This window comes from Narcine bancroftii, chromosome 7 (genome assembly GCF_036971445.1).
Source record: "Narcine bancroftii isolate sNarBan1 chromosome 7, sNarBan1.hap1, whole genome shotgun sequence".
Classification (NCBI taxonomy): domain Eukaryota; kingdom Metazoa; phylum Chordata; class Chondrichthyes; order Torpediniformes; family Narcinidae; genus Narcine; species Narcine bancroftii.
Window position 1 is genome coordinate 69,072,220 of NC_091475.1, and position 14,417 is coordinate 69,086,636.

A 14,417-nucleotide genomic window follows, 5' to 3' on the forward strand; every position below is an offset into this window, starting at 1 on the left:
AGTTCAGTTGGTACATGTGTGAGAATTAAGTGCCCTGACGATATTGAATTTGCACCCTTAACAGTTGGTGCGCATGCACCAACTGAAGACTCGCACATGGGCACAGGAATCAAGATGACCACACCCAGGCTATGGACCCTAGGATGCTGACTAACAAAGTATATATGCACATTTTGGCTCTAACATGACCTTGTTATAGTTTTTTAAATATTATAAACTGCGTAATTTATATTTTTTCTCATATGTATATTTTTTTTAATTCAGCCATATGTGCAGGTGGATAGAAGACGCATTGGTCACAAGTCAGGGAGTATCTGTATCTCAGATACAACATTATAATGAAATAAAGGAATATTTTGATTAATAAGATCGAAATCCCTCTGGCTTTAGCCTGAACTGAAGAATGAAAATGCTGCCCAACTAAGGAAATTAATAGAATTATCCATATTTTTAAATTAAAGCTGAAAGTTGATTAGCACAATTTAATATCCAAATTTCAGGTGTTAGTCTTGCAGTTAAAAATTAACATTTTAATAAAGTGATAACAACCTTAAGAAAATAATCCCCCTGCCTCCCCTCCTTCAATCCCAAAAGCTAGACAGCTGTTGAAGATACCAAGAGGCTCAACAAAACATTCTTAACCCAATCTTCCTGTTGGAGATCTCAACTCAAGCTCCATTCTTGTTAATGTAAATATAGTCAAAACTTCTAAACATTACATAATTTTGCTAAAACTTCAGCCATATTTATGAAAAAACTCATTAGAATTTCTCATACAGTTCTAAGAAAAATATTATATAATAAAGACAATTTTACTGAGAAAAAATGTATAATTCTCAACATTCTTCACTTAGAAATGTAATAGCTCAATACTTTATACAAAAAAATACCTTTGTAATTTCAAACAAAGTGGATATTTTACCCATAAAATGTTGCCAAAGCAAAGTACTTTCCCAATAAATGTTATATAACAAGCGTTAGACACTTTAAAAGTGCCGCCACCAGCTACGTTCAAGCAAGGAACACTCGTTCACTTTTTTTAAGAAATAAACTGTAAATGATGATTGCTAATACTATTGAATTTTTTTTATTTGTTGTTTTTATTAAAAAGGTTTAATCAAAATTAATGCACTTTAATTTCTACTGTAACAACAATTTATTCGTGGAATTTTTTAATTCAAAAGGAAATATACTTGCCAGAAGGTAAATGTGTAAAAAACAGGTCAAATAGGGGTGTTTTAGGATGTTAGTTCAACATTGGGTCAGTTTTAATGCCGATTTTCATATAAACTGCAAAGCCTTTTAGGCTTTCCTGAACTAACTGAGGGGTCAAAACAGAGGAGACAGAATAAAAGATGATTGTCAAAATAACCAGCATCGGTGACCCCCCCCACATGAAGGCCACATGAAGAGACTGAAGGAGCAGAAATAGGCTATTCAGCTCATTGAGTATACCCCATCATTCAATCAAGGAATGATCCATTATTCCACTCAGCCTCACTTCTCCCCATATCCGTGGATACCCTGCCTAATCAAGAATCAACCAATCTCTGCCTTAAATACATCCAATGACACAGCCTCCACAACTGCCTGTGGCAACAAATTCCAGATTCACCACATTCTGGCACAAGAATTTTCTCTGCATCTCAATTCCAAGTGGACGCCCTTCAATCTTTAAGTTATACTTTCAACATTCAAAATGTTTCAAGAGATCCCCCCCCTCATTCTCCTAAATTCCAGCAAGTACAGATCAAGAGCCATCACACATTCTTCTTGATGATATCCCTTTCATTCCTGAAATCATCCTTGTAAACCTCCTTTGAACCATCCCTAACATCAGCACATCTCCTCTTCAAAGAGGAGTCTGAAGCAGCACACAACACAAGTGATGGGGTCATCATCACATCCCTGCTCTTATAATTTATTCCTCTTAAAATGAATACCAGCATTACATTTGCCTTCTTCACGACCATCACAACATACAAGTTTACCTTCAGGGTATCCAGCGTGAAGACTCCAGAGTCCCTTTGCATCAGGGAATTTTCAATTTTCTCCCCTTTTAGAAAATTTCTTCTACTAATGTGCATGATCATTCACCTTCCAACATTGTAATTCATTTGCCATTCTCCTCACCTGTTTTTAAGCCTCCCTGATTTCTCAACACTGCCTGCTCCTTAAGCTATCTTTGTACCATTTTCAAACCTGGCCACAAACTTATTATGTCACCTGTGCATTTGTCAATGTTGTCTTTACTTCTTTTCTCCATTCAAATTCTGTTATCACAAAAGTTACTTCTGACTCTCAAATACCTGGATAATGATTTAAGAGTTTTGTCAGGACAAATTTCCATTACCCAAATGGCCACAATATCAGTCATCTTCATCTTTTTTTTAGGGGGCAGATATAATTATGACATTCAAAAGGGAGCTGAATGAGAATCTGAAAACAAATATATCAAGACAAGAGCATGGAAATAAACCTAACTGGATTACTCGCATATGAGGCACAATGAGCTGAATAGGTTCCTTCTGTGCTGTAACCATTGTGATAGATGCATCAAAATACAACCGCATTAAAACACCACAAAAAGTTATGTTAGGAATGTGTATGGGTATCTATGAGGATAGGAAATGTCCTTTGTAACACAGTGTCACAATCTAAATTATGTCACCTCGCTAAAAAATGTCAATTTAAAATGAATAAAGATGTTTGCTCTTACCTGTAATAAAGAATCTGAGGGATCTGACCTCGAGTCTGATTAGTTCCATTACTGCTAAGACTGCATGTACTGAAAGTGAACGTTACACCATCTGGACATTGAACAGTGGTCAGCCCTCCATCTCCATTTGCAGTCCGACTTCCATAGTTCCTGAGGCGTACAGCATATTTTACATTGTCCTAGAAATGTAAAACATTTTGCAGATATTACATTGAATCCTAATTAATCCTGGAAGTTCTATAACTAATCCACTCCAACATTAAAAGCAGAAATTTCCATTTAACAGAGTGCATGCCCAAGGAGAACCAATTTTGAACAAAAGCTTCCAGATGCAGGAAGTATATCCTCTAAATGCAAGCAATGAGAAACTATAGAAACCATGCAGCATCCATGTGTAGAAACGGTCAGACAATGTTTTGGGTCAGGGGCCTTTTATTGAGACTGTTCTTTAAATGCTATCTGCTGAAATATATGGCAACATACCTTTAAAGGGATAGCTTTATCCAATCTAATCTCTGCCATGTCACTAGATGAGTCATCTGTGCTGTAGGTACCTTTTACTAGTTCTAAAGAAGTCCACCTATGAGAATGCGCTGAATCACCAGTATGCTCACTCTGTCAAAAAAGTATAATAAAGGGGGTTACTGAATCCCACGTAACATTTATACAAAAGCACACTGATCTTTTACTTCAATTAAAAAACAAAACTAGTGAACTTACATCATCAACCAACACTTCTAGCTCATATTCATGAATGCCCCCTCCTCCATATACATGGTACCCGACGACAACTACACCTGGTTTGTCTACAGAGAAACAAATTGCATCCGGTGACCCATTACCAGTATTCCAACTTCGCCCTTGGCTAGTTTTAATAAATCGGTTTGGTGTAGCTTTAACAGAATGGAGGGAACTCAATGCATCAACCTGTGAAACAAATCAAAATGTTCAAAGAAGTTGGTTTCTAACCAAATAAAGGTTTCTAGTCTTTACTGAAATTATAAAAGCAGAACGTGGAATGATAAAAAAACTTTGGCCTATAATATTTAGTAATTCGTTTTCATGATTGTTGTTAGAAGAATTGCGATGAAACTATGTACAGAACAATGACATCATGGGGAGAAATGCACAATCTTAACCTCTATTTCACAAAAAAATAGAAATTCAATTGAACTCCTAAATAGTATTTTTTCTTTCTCTATTCATTGTTGTCTCTAATATGCCCAAAGTATTAATTAGAAGTAAGTTGATAAATACAGCTAACTGTTGATTTGAAAGTGTATTCTCTTTGTACATCTGTGGCATTCCTCCCATTACATTGAATGAATGTAGTTTTTGATATGTCTGTATACAAAAGTGCATACTGACTTGTTACAAGTGCAACAAACTCTCTTAAAAACTATCACAATGCCTTCCAATTCGTACATTAGTAACAGGCTGTACATAAATACAAATTCTTTTGTGCAAATTTTCACTTTCAATACAACAAGCAACAAAAGCAAAGAATGATGGTCCAGTTCAGATCTGGATTTGTACCTCAGATCCTAGTGCTGATGCGGTGAGTTCACTCACTATACTGGCAAGAAGTCCGCAAGTATTGGAGACCAGGAGAGGAGAGAAGAGTTCTAGTTCTCTTCTAAGACTTTTGCGAACCGGAAGCACCACAATGACCAACATTTTTTCCAGCACTTCTCGAAAACTTGTCATACTTGTGACATTTTCTTCAATCTAGGAACAAAATATTTAATAAAGAATGGCGTTTCAGTTTACTATCAATTGATGCTCCTTTCAACAAAATACTTGAATCTTTAGTGTTCCTTGTTATCATCAAAATATTATCAGCATAAATTACAACTCTATTTTTAAAAATTAACCAGTTGCATATTTCCTCTGAAAACATTTTACGGCCATTCTATGAGTTTGATTCACATTTTGAATTCCAATTGTTCACGTAACATCTAGTGTTTTGTTTTAACATTACTATAAGGCAGTAGACCAAGCTTTATAGCCTTGCTCTGGTCTGTCAAATATCAAAAAAGTTATAAAAACAATAAATTGCAGGAACATTCAGCAGACTCACTTTTCTCTTTGAGAATAGATTTATTTTCATACACACAAATACAATGTACATAGGCACCAAAATTCATATTTATTGCAGTCAAACAAAAAAAAACCAAGGGTATACATTATCCCAGTATGGAAAGTATTTAAATATAAAAGATACTTAAGGGTTCAGTTAATCATTCACTTACAGTTTGTTTCTATTCTCACTGATGCAACCTGTCCTGGTGAATGTATCTAGTATTTTTGGGGGTTTTTTTAATCAAAGTCTGCTGGATTTTTTCTTGATCTTTTAATATAAACAGTATCTAGAGCATCAAAATACACAGTTAACCCTTTTATTGGAATATTAAAATGAGACCAAATTATGCAGAGAGCTGCTGAATGTGAAATGTCAACCTGGAAATTGGAAGATAATTTGAAAATACAACAATGGTATATAGAAATGAATAAATGTATTCCATTAGAAAAAATAACATAGTTTAAGAAATAATATTGAAATATTCGAACAAATATGGGAGCCTTACATTAAATACAATAGCGAAAACCTACCGGGGACAATCATTACCTAAGTTAACGGAAGGAAAAGGAAATGAAAAGAATGGACTCAGTAGAATTTCTGGTGTATTTTTATTGAATGACAACATTGTCTGACTGGTTTAATGTATCCTAGATTGTATACCTTAAATGGACGGGAGGGGGAAGGTAGGGAGGGTGGGATGGGAGGAGGGAGGGGGGGGAGAGAAAATGGCACTATATATGTGTGAAAAGGAAAAAGTGTATACCATGGTTAATGTGATTTATGGTGTGAAAAATAAAAAATGTAAAAAAAAACATATGACAGTAGTTGCTGTTCTTACTTGGCTGAGTTTCTCCATATGAGACACGAGTAGGCCAAATCTGTGAACCATGGCAGATTCATTCTCTGTGCTAGATTGTTTCACCAGGGATCGAAGCAGCACCTCACCATCATAAGCAATGGGAAGGATTGTGGTCAGTTTGACTGAAGAGTGGCAGAGTGCAGACATGACTGCTGCAAGCAACCGGCTACTTGATGTCTTGAAGTTTGCTTCCTGTATGTCCTGTTCACAGAAAATTACAAAAGTTATCTTGATTACAGAGGCTTTTTACTCAAAACAAAAAAAAATCATCCTTTGCTTACGACTGACAAATGATATGAAAAAAAAACTTTGCTGCACCAACATGCTTTCAGCTGCCTCTAAGAATTTTCATCCTGCATCTCTCTTTACAGCTTTTGCCCATAGGACTTAAACTGACCTCTTAATAAAATTGTTGCCATTCTTATTTTGCCAAAATGGATTGCAAAAAAAAAATATCAGTGCTTTCGGTACAGCAAAGTTTTCTTTTTAAAACATCCATAAAATTTAAGTTGAGAGGGGCAATATTTAATGGAGATCTGAATGCTGAGTTTTTTTCCACACAGATCATGGTTATAGCGAACTACCTTGCAATATGGAGAGAGGCAGGTAGAATTACTACAGTTAAAAGACATTAGTCAAGAGATTGGAAAGAAAATTAGAGGATATTGGCTTAATGGGTGCAAATTAGACTAAACAGGATGACTGTCAGCATGCACAAGATGGACGGAAGTGCCCATTGGTGAATTCCACGATTCTATGACTTGCTGGCAAGCTTGCAAGCCCAGCACTTTTTGGTCACCCTAATCTAACATGCTTTGCACTTTGAAGATTCAATTCTAGATGCAAAGAATAGCCAGAGCAATTTTCATCTGATCAGGAATTTCACAAGGCATCATGACAACAGAATACAAGAATTCCAAGAGCAGGAATTCTACTTCACAGAATTATTTATTAGTTGTATATGGAGAAAATTATTTTCATTTTAAAAATTCTAGCTTTGATTTTAATTTACCAAACATATAGAAAGAAAATACTAAAACTCAATAATCTTTGTCACAAGAGACCTAAATTTACCATTAAGTTTAACAGTAGTTCTTAAAACATTGGCAAAATAATCTGGTCCTCTCTCTAACTTACCTGATCTAGGCAATTAAGCAGGTCACAAAGGCAAGCCCACTGCAATCCAGGAGTAGGATAAAAAGAATGAAAGCAAGCGGTAAATGTGTTGTGGCATTCTTGAAGAACTGCTTCTAGTAATGTTTTCGGTTGTAAATGGTAGCCATGAGGATCATTGTCAAGTTTCAAAATACAATGGTCAACTCCTTCTGATAAAATCTTTCTCAGAAGAGACCGAGTCTTTCCCACACAATCTGCCAGTTTGCTGGTTTCCTCCACCACAGCTTTGGCACCAGCTGCAACAAAACATAAAACTAACCCATATGAATATACCTGCATCAGAATCATCATGGCATTATCCAGTGAACCGCAGGACACTAAATATGCGTATAAATAGACAAAGTTTGCACTCAAATTAGAGGCAGATTTTCTTCCCAATGTTCTGTAGCTAATTTGATCTAACTAAACATTTTATATTTGTTGCAAATAAAACAAAGCACCAAAAGTACAGTGGTGTAAGAGCTGCCAACCTTTCATCAACTATCCACCATTATTTTTTCCAGTTAACCACTGAAGGAAGTATGATGCGCACAATAAAAGAAACAAAAATAGGTTTTTTTGAGAGATTCATTTCCAGTCTGCACATGTGCCTTGTCAGGACAGAATTTGGAGCTAAAGTTAATTATCCCTGAGAAGGTGGTGCTTTCTTCCACCTTACACCACTGAAGTCCTCGTCGATTGGGAAAAGGAAACAAGGGCATTGTCATACAAACAGAACTGGGAGAAGATGAACTTTCAATCTACATTTTATATTTTTTATCCCTTTCTGTGCAGTCATTTAATGTATATGATTGTCGCTTTTTTTTTACAAAGTACCTGTTTGGCTGTTGCAAGAGTTTCAGTGAGTGTGTACTTCTTGTTTATGACATGAAACTAATCATCATTAAATGTTCTGTGGCAGGAAGGTGGATTGAGTTGAATTTGGCATCAAGGTCAGCACAGATGTGGTGGGTGGAAGGGTCTGACCCAGAGTTGCATTTATCTTTCTCCTCTGACAAATATTTATCAAACAACAGGTAAATAGTGGAAAGTATAGACTGGTTTGGATACTTGAACGTCCAGGAATATAAAAGACCGCAGAAAGTCACAGGTGGCCCCAAGTCAGCCTCTCAATGCCTGTCAACAGAAGGACTCTAGACTGTGGTCCTTCCCCACACCTCCCTTGTTTCAGAGCGTCCCTCAGCATGTACCTGGAATGTGCCAGTTGGCAGAATACCCAACATTGTCATGTGTTGAAAGATCAACAGATTTCAGGCAGACCAAAGTGCATCTCTCAGTGATGTTCTTCGAACAATTCTGGATTGCGAGTCCCTGGAACAGCCAGTAAATCACTAGCCCTGCTACTGCTGTGAATGAACCATGACAAGAACCCTTGTATCTTTCTCCACATAGACTATCTCTACTCCACTGTGGTCATCACAGAGATAATGTGCATTATGGGTGGTGTTCCAGTTGTACAGGAAGGATCTGACTGGGTGTGTTCCTCTCACCACTTGTTTGTATGCACTGGCAATGAGGCATTCCACCAGAAGACCTGGATGTTCTACACTGGGAACCACCCCATCATGTCCATCGAGTCTTCAACTCTCAGTTTCTGTAGGACATCCTGATTGCCTTGTGGTCAAAGGTGTTTGGAAAAACTTTGGTACAAAGGATGGATGCTATGGCAAAGTCTAGCTGACTGGGACGCTGCATGGCAACAGGGCCAGACCCAACCTTCCCAATGTCTGGGACAGATAGAACCTCAAAACATAGTGGCACTTGGTGTCCTCATACTTTGATTTCACACACAGCCCATGAATGTGGTCATCAGCCCATAGCACATGAATGTGGTCATCAGGATGAGGGCCACACTGAGTACATCCTTGACCCTGTTGTCTAGCAACATGCACACTTGACTCTTTCAGTCTTGGATCCCCACATAAACGAAGACTGCTCTGGTGACTGCCAGGTGCAGGGGTTGGGCCACATCTGCAGTTGTACCGAGAATACCTTGCACCTGTTGACCAGCCAAGCCCACAGGCCCTGGTGGATTCCAACAAATCTTGTTGCACACATTGGCCCCTCCGAACCAAATCCCCCAAACCTTCAGTTAGTCAGATCCGACTGCGATGGAGGAGGTGGACCACTCAGACCAGATAATGAAGATAATTGCCTTGTTCTTTTTCCAGTTTCCCAACACAGACTCAAAATGGCCTCAAATGCTGTTAAGTCTATGGACCAATCGTGTGCATGAATAGAAGATGTTGATTTTGTCTATGTACATGGAGCCCTTGACCTGAGTGCCTCCACTGCCTGGCAACAGCACACCTCTTAGGGCCTTGTCCTTTCCTGATGGATTCAGCAAATGGCTTTGTGCCACACAGAAGTAAGATGGGAGAGAGCAGGCAAGCCTGTCTGACTCCAAACTTGATGGGGAATCCATCCATTGATTTGCAGTCTGCTTTGGATGGCTGTTAAAACAGTTTAATCCAATTTTGGATCCCCTCCCCAAAGCCAGTTTGTCCATCATGCATCCGTGCACTATCCAGTGGAAGGCCTTCTCCTAGTCTAAGCTGTCCAGGCAAGTGTCCAGCCCCTGTCCTGTACTTAGGCGATGGTATCTCTGAGCAGCGCAAGGCTGTCAGAAATGTTCCTGTCTGGAATTGTGCAGGTTTGGTCTGGGTGGATCACCTGCCCCAGGGCAGATTTGATTTGATTGACTATGCCCTTGGACAGGATTTTGTCATCAATAATTTATAATGACAAGGACCTCTAATTCCCGATATCTTTCTCCTCTTCCTCCTGTTTGAAGATGAAGGTGATGATGCCCATCTTCATAGAGTCTGACATCCTGCATGACAGGAGCAATGGGTTGTATATTTCCTGCAGATCCAGCACACCCAGTCCCACAGAGCTGTGTACAACTCAACCAGTAAGCTGTTACTTTTAGCTTTACTCATCTGTCAGTTTCCCCAGCTGGTCCAGACTCTCCCATTTGCTATCATCTAAGTGGGCAACTTTTAAATTTTTAGTTTAGATATACAGCACGGTAACAGGCCATTTCGGCCCACGAGTCCATGCTGCCCAACTAACCTACACCCCCATTACATACACGTGGGCTGAAATGGCCTGTTATGTCTAAATTAAAAATTAAAAGTTTGGCCAACTCTGGTTTAAGACCTCCATGATAGAGGACAGTAAGTTTTGGGAGGCCATTCTATCTGTATGTAACCAATGTTTCAGGCCTGAACTATTTGTCAAGCTACGAGCAAAAAGCAGGCAGGTGCCTAAATATAAAATGTGCCTGGGTTGGTGGGGGGGAGAAGACCACAGGTCAATAGACAAAGATAGTTAAAGATAGTTGCATATGGACAGGAGGAAAGGTGATAATTGATGGGGGGGGGGGGGGGGGGAGGGAGGGGTGAAGCAGCAGGAAGGGTGCAGCTTTATGAATCCAGAGCTGGGGGAAAGACAGTGGAAGGGAGGGAGTGTTACGAGCCCAAAGGACCCCAAAACCCAGCAGCAATAGATATTCACCATGACAAATTGTTAAAAAGTTGTCTTTAATTATCTTTAAACATGAAAACAGAATCAAACTTTAATTTATCACTATTAACTTGACTAACCCAACTTAACTCCCTTCTAATTCTAAGCGCACGTGTATGTATGTGTGTGTAAATATAAGAAAAGTTCTTTGTTTCACAGTTCAATCTCACTTCTCATTCTTCCAAGTTCACTGGTTGCAGGCAATTCTTATACTGTGCACAGAATTTAACATGTATAAAGTTCACTAGGCTTTGGTGCTCGAAAGGCAAATGTTTGCCGTTCAGGAAGGTTCTTGTAGGTTTGCAGAGAGAGATGTGTTGTTCCAGGATTTCCACAACTGAGGTACCACCATTAGACACCTCAATGTCTTGCTGATGAAATTTGCCCCATCAGGGTTCTCCAGATGATAACTTCTTTCTTTCAGGCTACTACAGATTTTTTTTCTGTTTCACTTGTTCCAAGAGAAACATCAGATAGGTCTTCCAGCCATCCTTTTCTCTCTCTCTCTCTCTCTCTCTGAGACTCTGACTGCCAGGAAACATGTCCTTCTCTCTCTCACTTGCAAAACCTTGACCTTCTCCAGCAAACAATAGTTTGTCTTTTGGTTCATCTGTTGCTTTTAGGTAAACAAGAACCTCTCAATGATCTTTCTGTGAAGCAGTATTAGGAGACAGCTTGCTGTGGCTTTAAAGACAATAGTCCATTCATTCACTTCAATTAACAGCCACTAGTGAAATGTGCATAGCATTCTCCCTCCATAGTTTCTCTAAAGTCACTGAATATGAATTTGTCAGTATTTCAAATAGTATCTGTTTTAAAGTGTGTGCATATATGTCATTTACTCTACTTTTCCCAATTTATCTCCCCAAAACATTCCCAAATATTCCATCACAGGAGAGAACGAGAGAAAGGAAAGGAGTCCATAGAGATAAGGAAAGAAAGAGATTGCAGGGTGAGGGGGATATAAGGGAAAGCAAAGAGGTCAATGTTAATGAGTTAATGCCATTGGATTGGAGTGTGCACAGACACATCATGCCACTCTCCAACCACATGAGATTAACTTTGACTTTGGTTTCTGTCAGTTTCCATACCCCCCAACCCTCACCTCTCTTTTTCACTATCCCTATGCCTCCTTTCTTCCCGCTCTCCTCTGTGTCTCCCTTTGTCTCCAGCTCTGCATTCAGAGCCACCCCCCCCTCCCTACCCTGATCCATTGTCTCCGTTCCTTTCCTGTCCTCCTATCCATGCCCAATCATTACATTTTCGTTGTTTGTATGTGCTGTTCTTCCACCACCCTTTTAATTCAAATGCTTTTTGCTCATACCTTAACTAAGAGCTCAGACCAGAAAATATTGCTTATTTATCCTTACCTTCTATGGTCGCTGTGAAACCAGCATTTTTGTGCTTCATTTTATTATATCCTTATTGCCCATGAGGTTATCACTTTAGTCATCATTACCTGGAACCAAAATCTCCTCTGTCCTTAGAGAGATGCTTAATAGCATATCTAATATGTTGTTTAATATCAATTATTAGTTTTTTTTTGTTTAGACAGCAATTTTCTATATATATAAACCAATCCTTGAGTGATAGAATGAAATAAATACATTAAATCAAAAGTTAATCAAACTAAAGACCTTCTTTGTCACTATTTTGTCACTGAACACTGCAAAAAAAACAAACATCCTGATAAATTACAGAAAAAAAATCACCAATTGTCTTCATTTTATAGGCTTTCTACTGTACCTGCTGCTGGGTATATTTCGCAGATGTAGACACGTAGCAGACGCAGGCAACAAGTACCAACAAATTTTAGACGTTCCAAGTCCAGTAAAGTGGCAGTGTATTGAAAACCTTTTAACCCATGAAGCTCCTCCACTCCCAACACTAAGGTTGTCCAGCTCCACTGAAGAATGCTCAGCAATGATTCGAAACATTCCTAAAGTTAGAATTGTGAAGATTCAATAAATTTATATGTATTTTACTAATGTACTCAAGGAGGAGATTATTCAATTTTTTCAAGAATGAATGGTACAGTAAAACTCCCGGTATCCGGCACCTATGGGGATTGGTGGATGCTGGATAAGTGAATTTTTCAGTTGCTTGAGATTGCATGTAACACTAGGGGGGGTGGGGGTGGGGGTGCCAATTTTAAACTTTCGCATTTTTTTACCCATCTATTTTCCGCAAATTTTTTGGCCAGTTGCTTTGAATTCCAGATAATGGGGATTTTACTGCATCTCATTTCATCAATGTTTTCACCAGAACATTCAATTATTCAAATTATTAATCAGCAACTGAAATAAATATTTTTTCATCCAATGAGATAAAATGCTTGCAACAAGGTTTATTCTTTGACGAAAGATTGAATCCCATTCAATGTCTTTTTGCCTTCAACATAGCATAATAAATGTTTAAGTTTCTGAGCCAATCTTGTTCCTTTAGCTGAAGCTACTCTTATAAAAGGTTCTGCTACCAGTGAAACACATTCATGTTTAATTTTGAAGGATGGCAATAATTGAAGAGCAAGTCAAGTTTGCAGCAATTGGGAAAGTAGGAGCAGAAGGAGAGGGTAGGCAGAGAAGAGAATGAAAGCATGTGAAGAGTTAGCATTGCAGAAAGAACAAAAGGGCAAGACAAAAGGGTGATCGGAGACTCTCAAACTGTGACCCAATGCAAGCATGTGCTCACAAGCACCTTCACTTCAGAGTTAAACAAGAAAATCTGTATATGCTGGGGACTAGTGTAGCGTACAAAAGTGCTGGAGAAACTCAGAAGATCACTCAGCATCCAGAGAAATTAAAAGCCATTTGATGTTTCGGCCCCGAGACCTGGTTTTGGAGTACTCTCCTGAGGAAGGGCTCAGGTCCAAAACCATGAGCAACTTCCTTGGATGCTGCATGACCTGCTGAGTTTCTCCAGCACTTTTGTGTACTGCTCTTTCACTTCATAACTGAAAACAGGGTCCAAATAAAGCAAACATCTTGAGTTGCAGAATCTAAATTCAGCTCTGATTTCATTCAATTTGCTCAATATCTTGTTAATTTTTCAACATTCAGATGATTATTTCCCCCCCCCCCCCCCCCCATCTTTGGCTTCTTTAAAGCATGATACATGCAACAAACTTGCTTGGGCTCAAATGCATAATACTAATCAACCCACCTTTTCTCCATACAAGATACATGAACTTTTGTATTTAGAGTCTACACAAACAGCATTGTTCCAAACTCTCCACCCACTCCTGTGTTTTTAGATAGATTAGCTATGTTGAAGGAAGTTCATGAGATTAAATAAACAAATTTTTGAATTTGTTACTCGAATAAAACATCATGAAGAAAGCAAAAAGAAAGAAAATAAGTTGTCACATCTTTAGTGCAACGATATCAGTTTTATTTCAATTTGGATAGTGGTGTCCTTCACCTGTTGGTATTTGAATGAACAGAAGATCCAAATCCATGCTGCTGGTGTTTGAATATATTTAAGATTAAAACAGTCATCAAGATAGAGATTTTTCACTGGCTTTGTACAAAGAACTTCTGCTGCTTTATTTAATGATGAAATATGAATTTTACATTTTGCCAGAAAACTAAGAAATCCCTCATGGATGTGCATCTTGATTCAAATACAGTTGGAAAGAAAGTAATCTGCATTGTAATTTGTTCTCTCACCACTGACACAGTCCTTGCAAACGATCTTCTCAAAATATGCACCGGTTCACTGGGCTGTTGCTTGCCTTTTCCAGAATTGCCATCATTCGATGGTAACCTGCAACCCATTCAAATTTAGCACAAGACTACCAAGTGAATCAACCACATTATTGATTGAATAAAAGTGTAATTTCTTAATCAACCGGATATTTGTGAATTGAGAACAAAATAACTAACCTGTACAATAACTGTGGTATTTGACCTGCATTCACATCCGTCCCATTATTTGACTTTTTTGAGCTTTTGAACTGGAAAACAACCCTGAAACAGTAACATTGATAGTCTTAAATTATTGTTTTCAACTTCTCCCTGCTGTTTCTCAATTTATTGAAAACTCTCAAAGCT

At 38.4% G+C, this 14,417-nt stretch overlaps 1 protein-coding gene across 16 annotated transcripts in view; it reads right to left on the reverse strand.

Moving 5' to 3' along the window:
• Positions 1 to 14,417, reverse strand: part of mycbp2 (MYC binding protein 2) — a 291,326-nt gene that overhangs the window by 180,134 nt on the left and 96,775 nt on the right. For all 16 annotated transcript variants that reach the window (XM_069890301.1, XM_069890291.1, XM_069890299.1 and 13 more), the window contains 9 exons: positions 14,250 to 14,333; positions 14,034 to 14,130; positions 12,112 to 12,304; positions 6,799 to 7,073; positions 5,641 to 5,862; positions 4,256 to 4,447; positions 3,440 to 3,646; positions 3,203 to 3,334; positions 2,720 to 2,898 (listed from right to left, as the gene is read on the reverse strand). In XM_069890301.1, the coding sequence (XP_069746402.1) occupies positions 2,720 to 2,898; positions 3,203 to 3,334; positions 3,440 to 3,646; positions 4,256 to 4,447; positions 5,641 to 5,862; positions 6,799 to 7,073; positions 12,112 to 12,304; positions 14,034 to 14,130; positions 14,250 to 14,333 (1,581 nt within the window). The remainder of the gene's footprint in view (positions 1 to 2,719; positions 2,899 to 3,202; positions 3,335 to 3,439; positions 3,647 to 4,255; positions 4,448 to 5,640; positions 5,863 to 6,798; positions 7,074 to 12,111; positions 12,305 to 14,033; positions 14,131 to 14,249; positions 14,334 to 14,417) is intronic.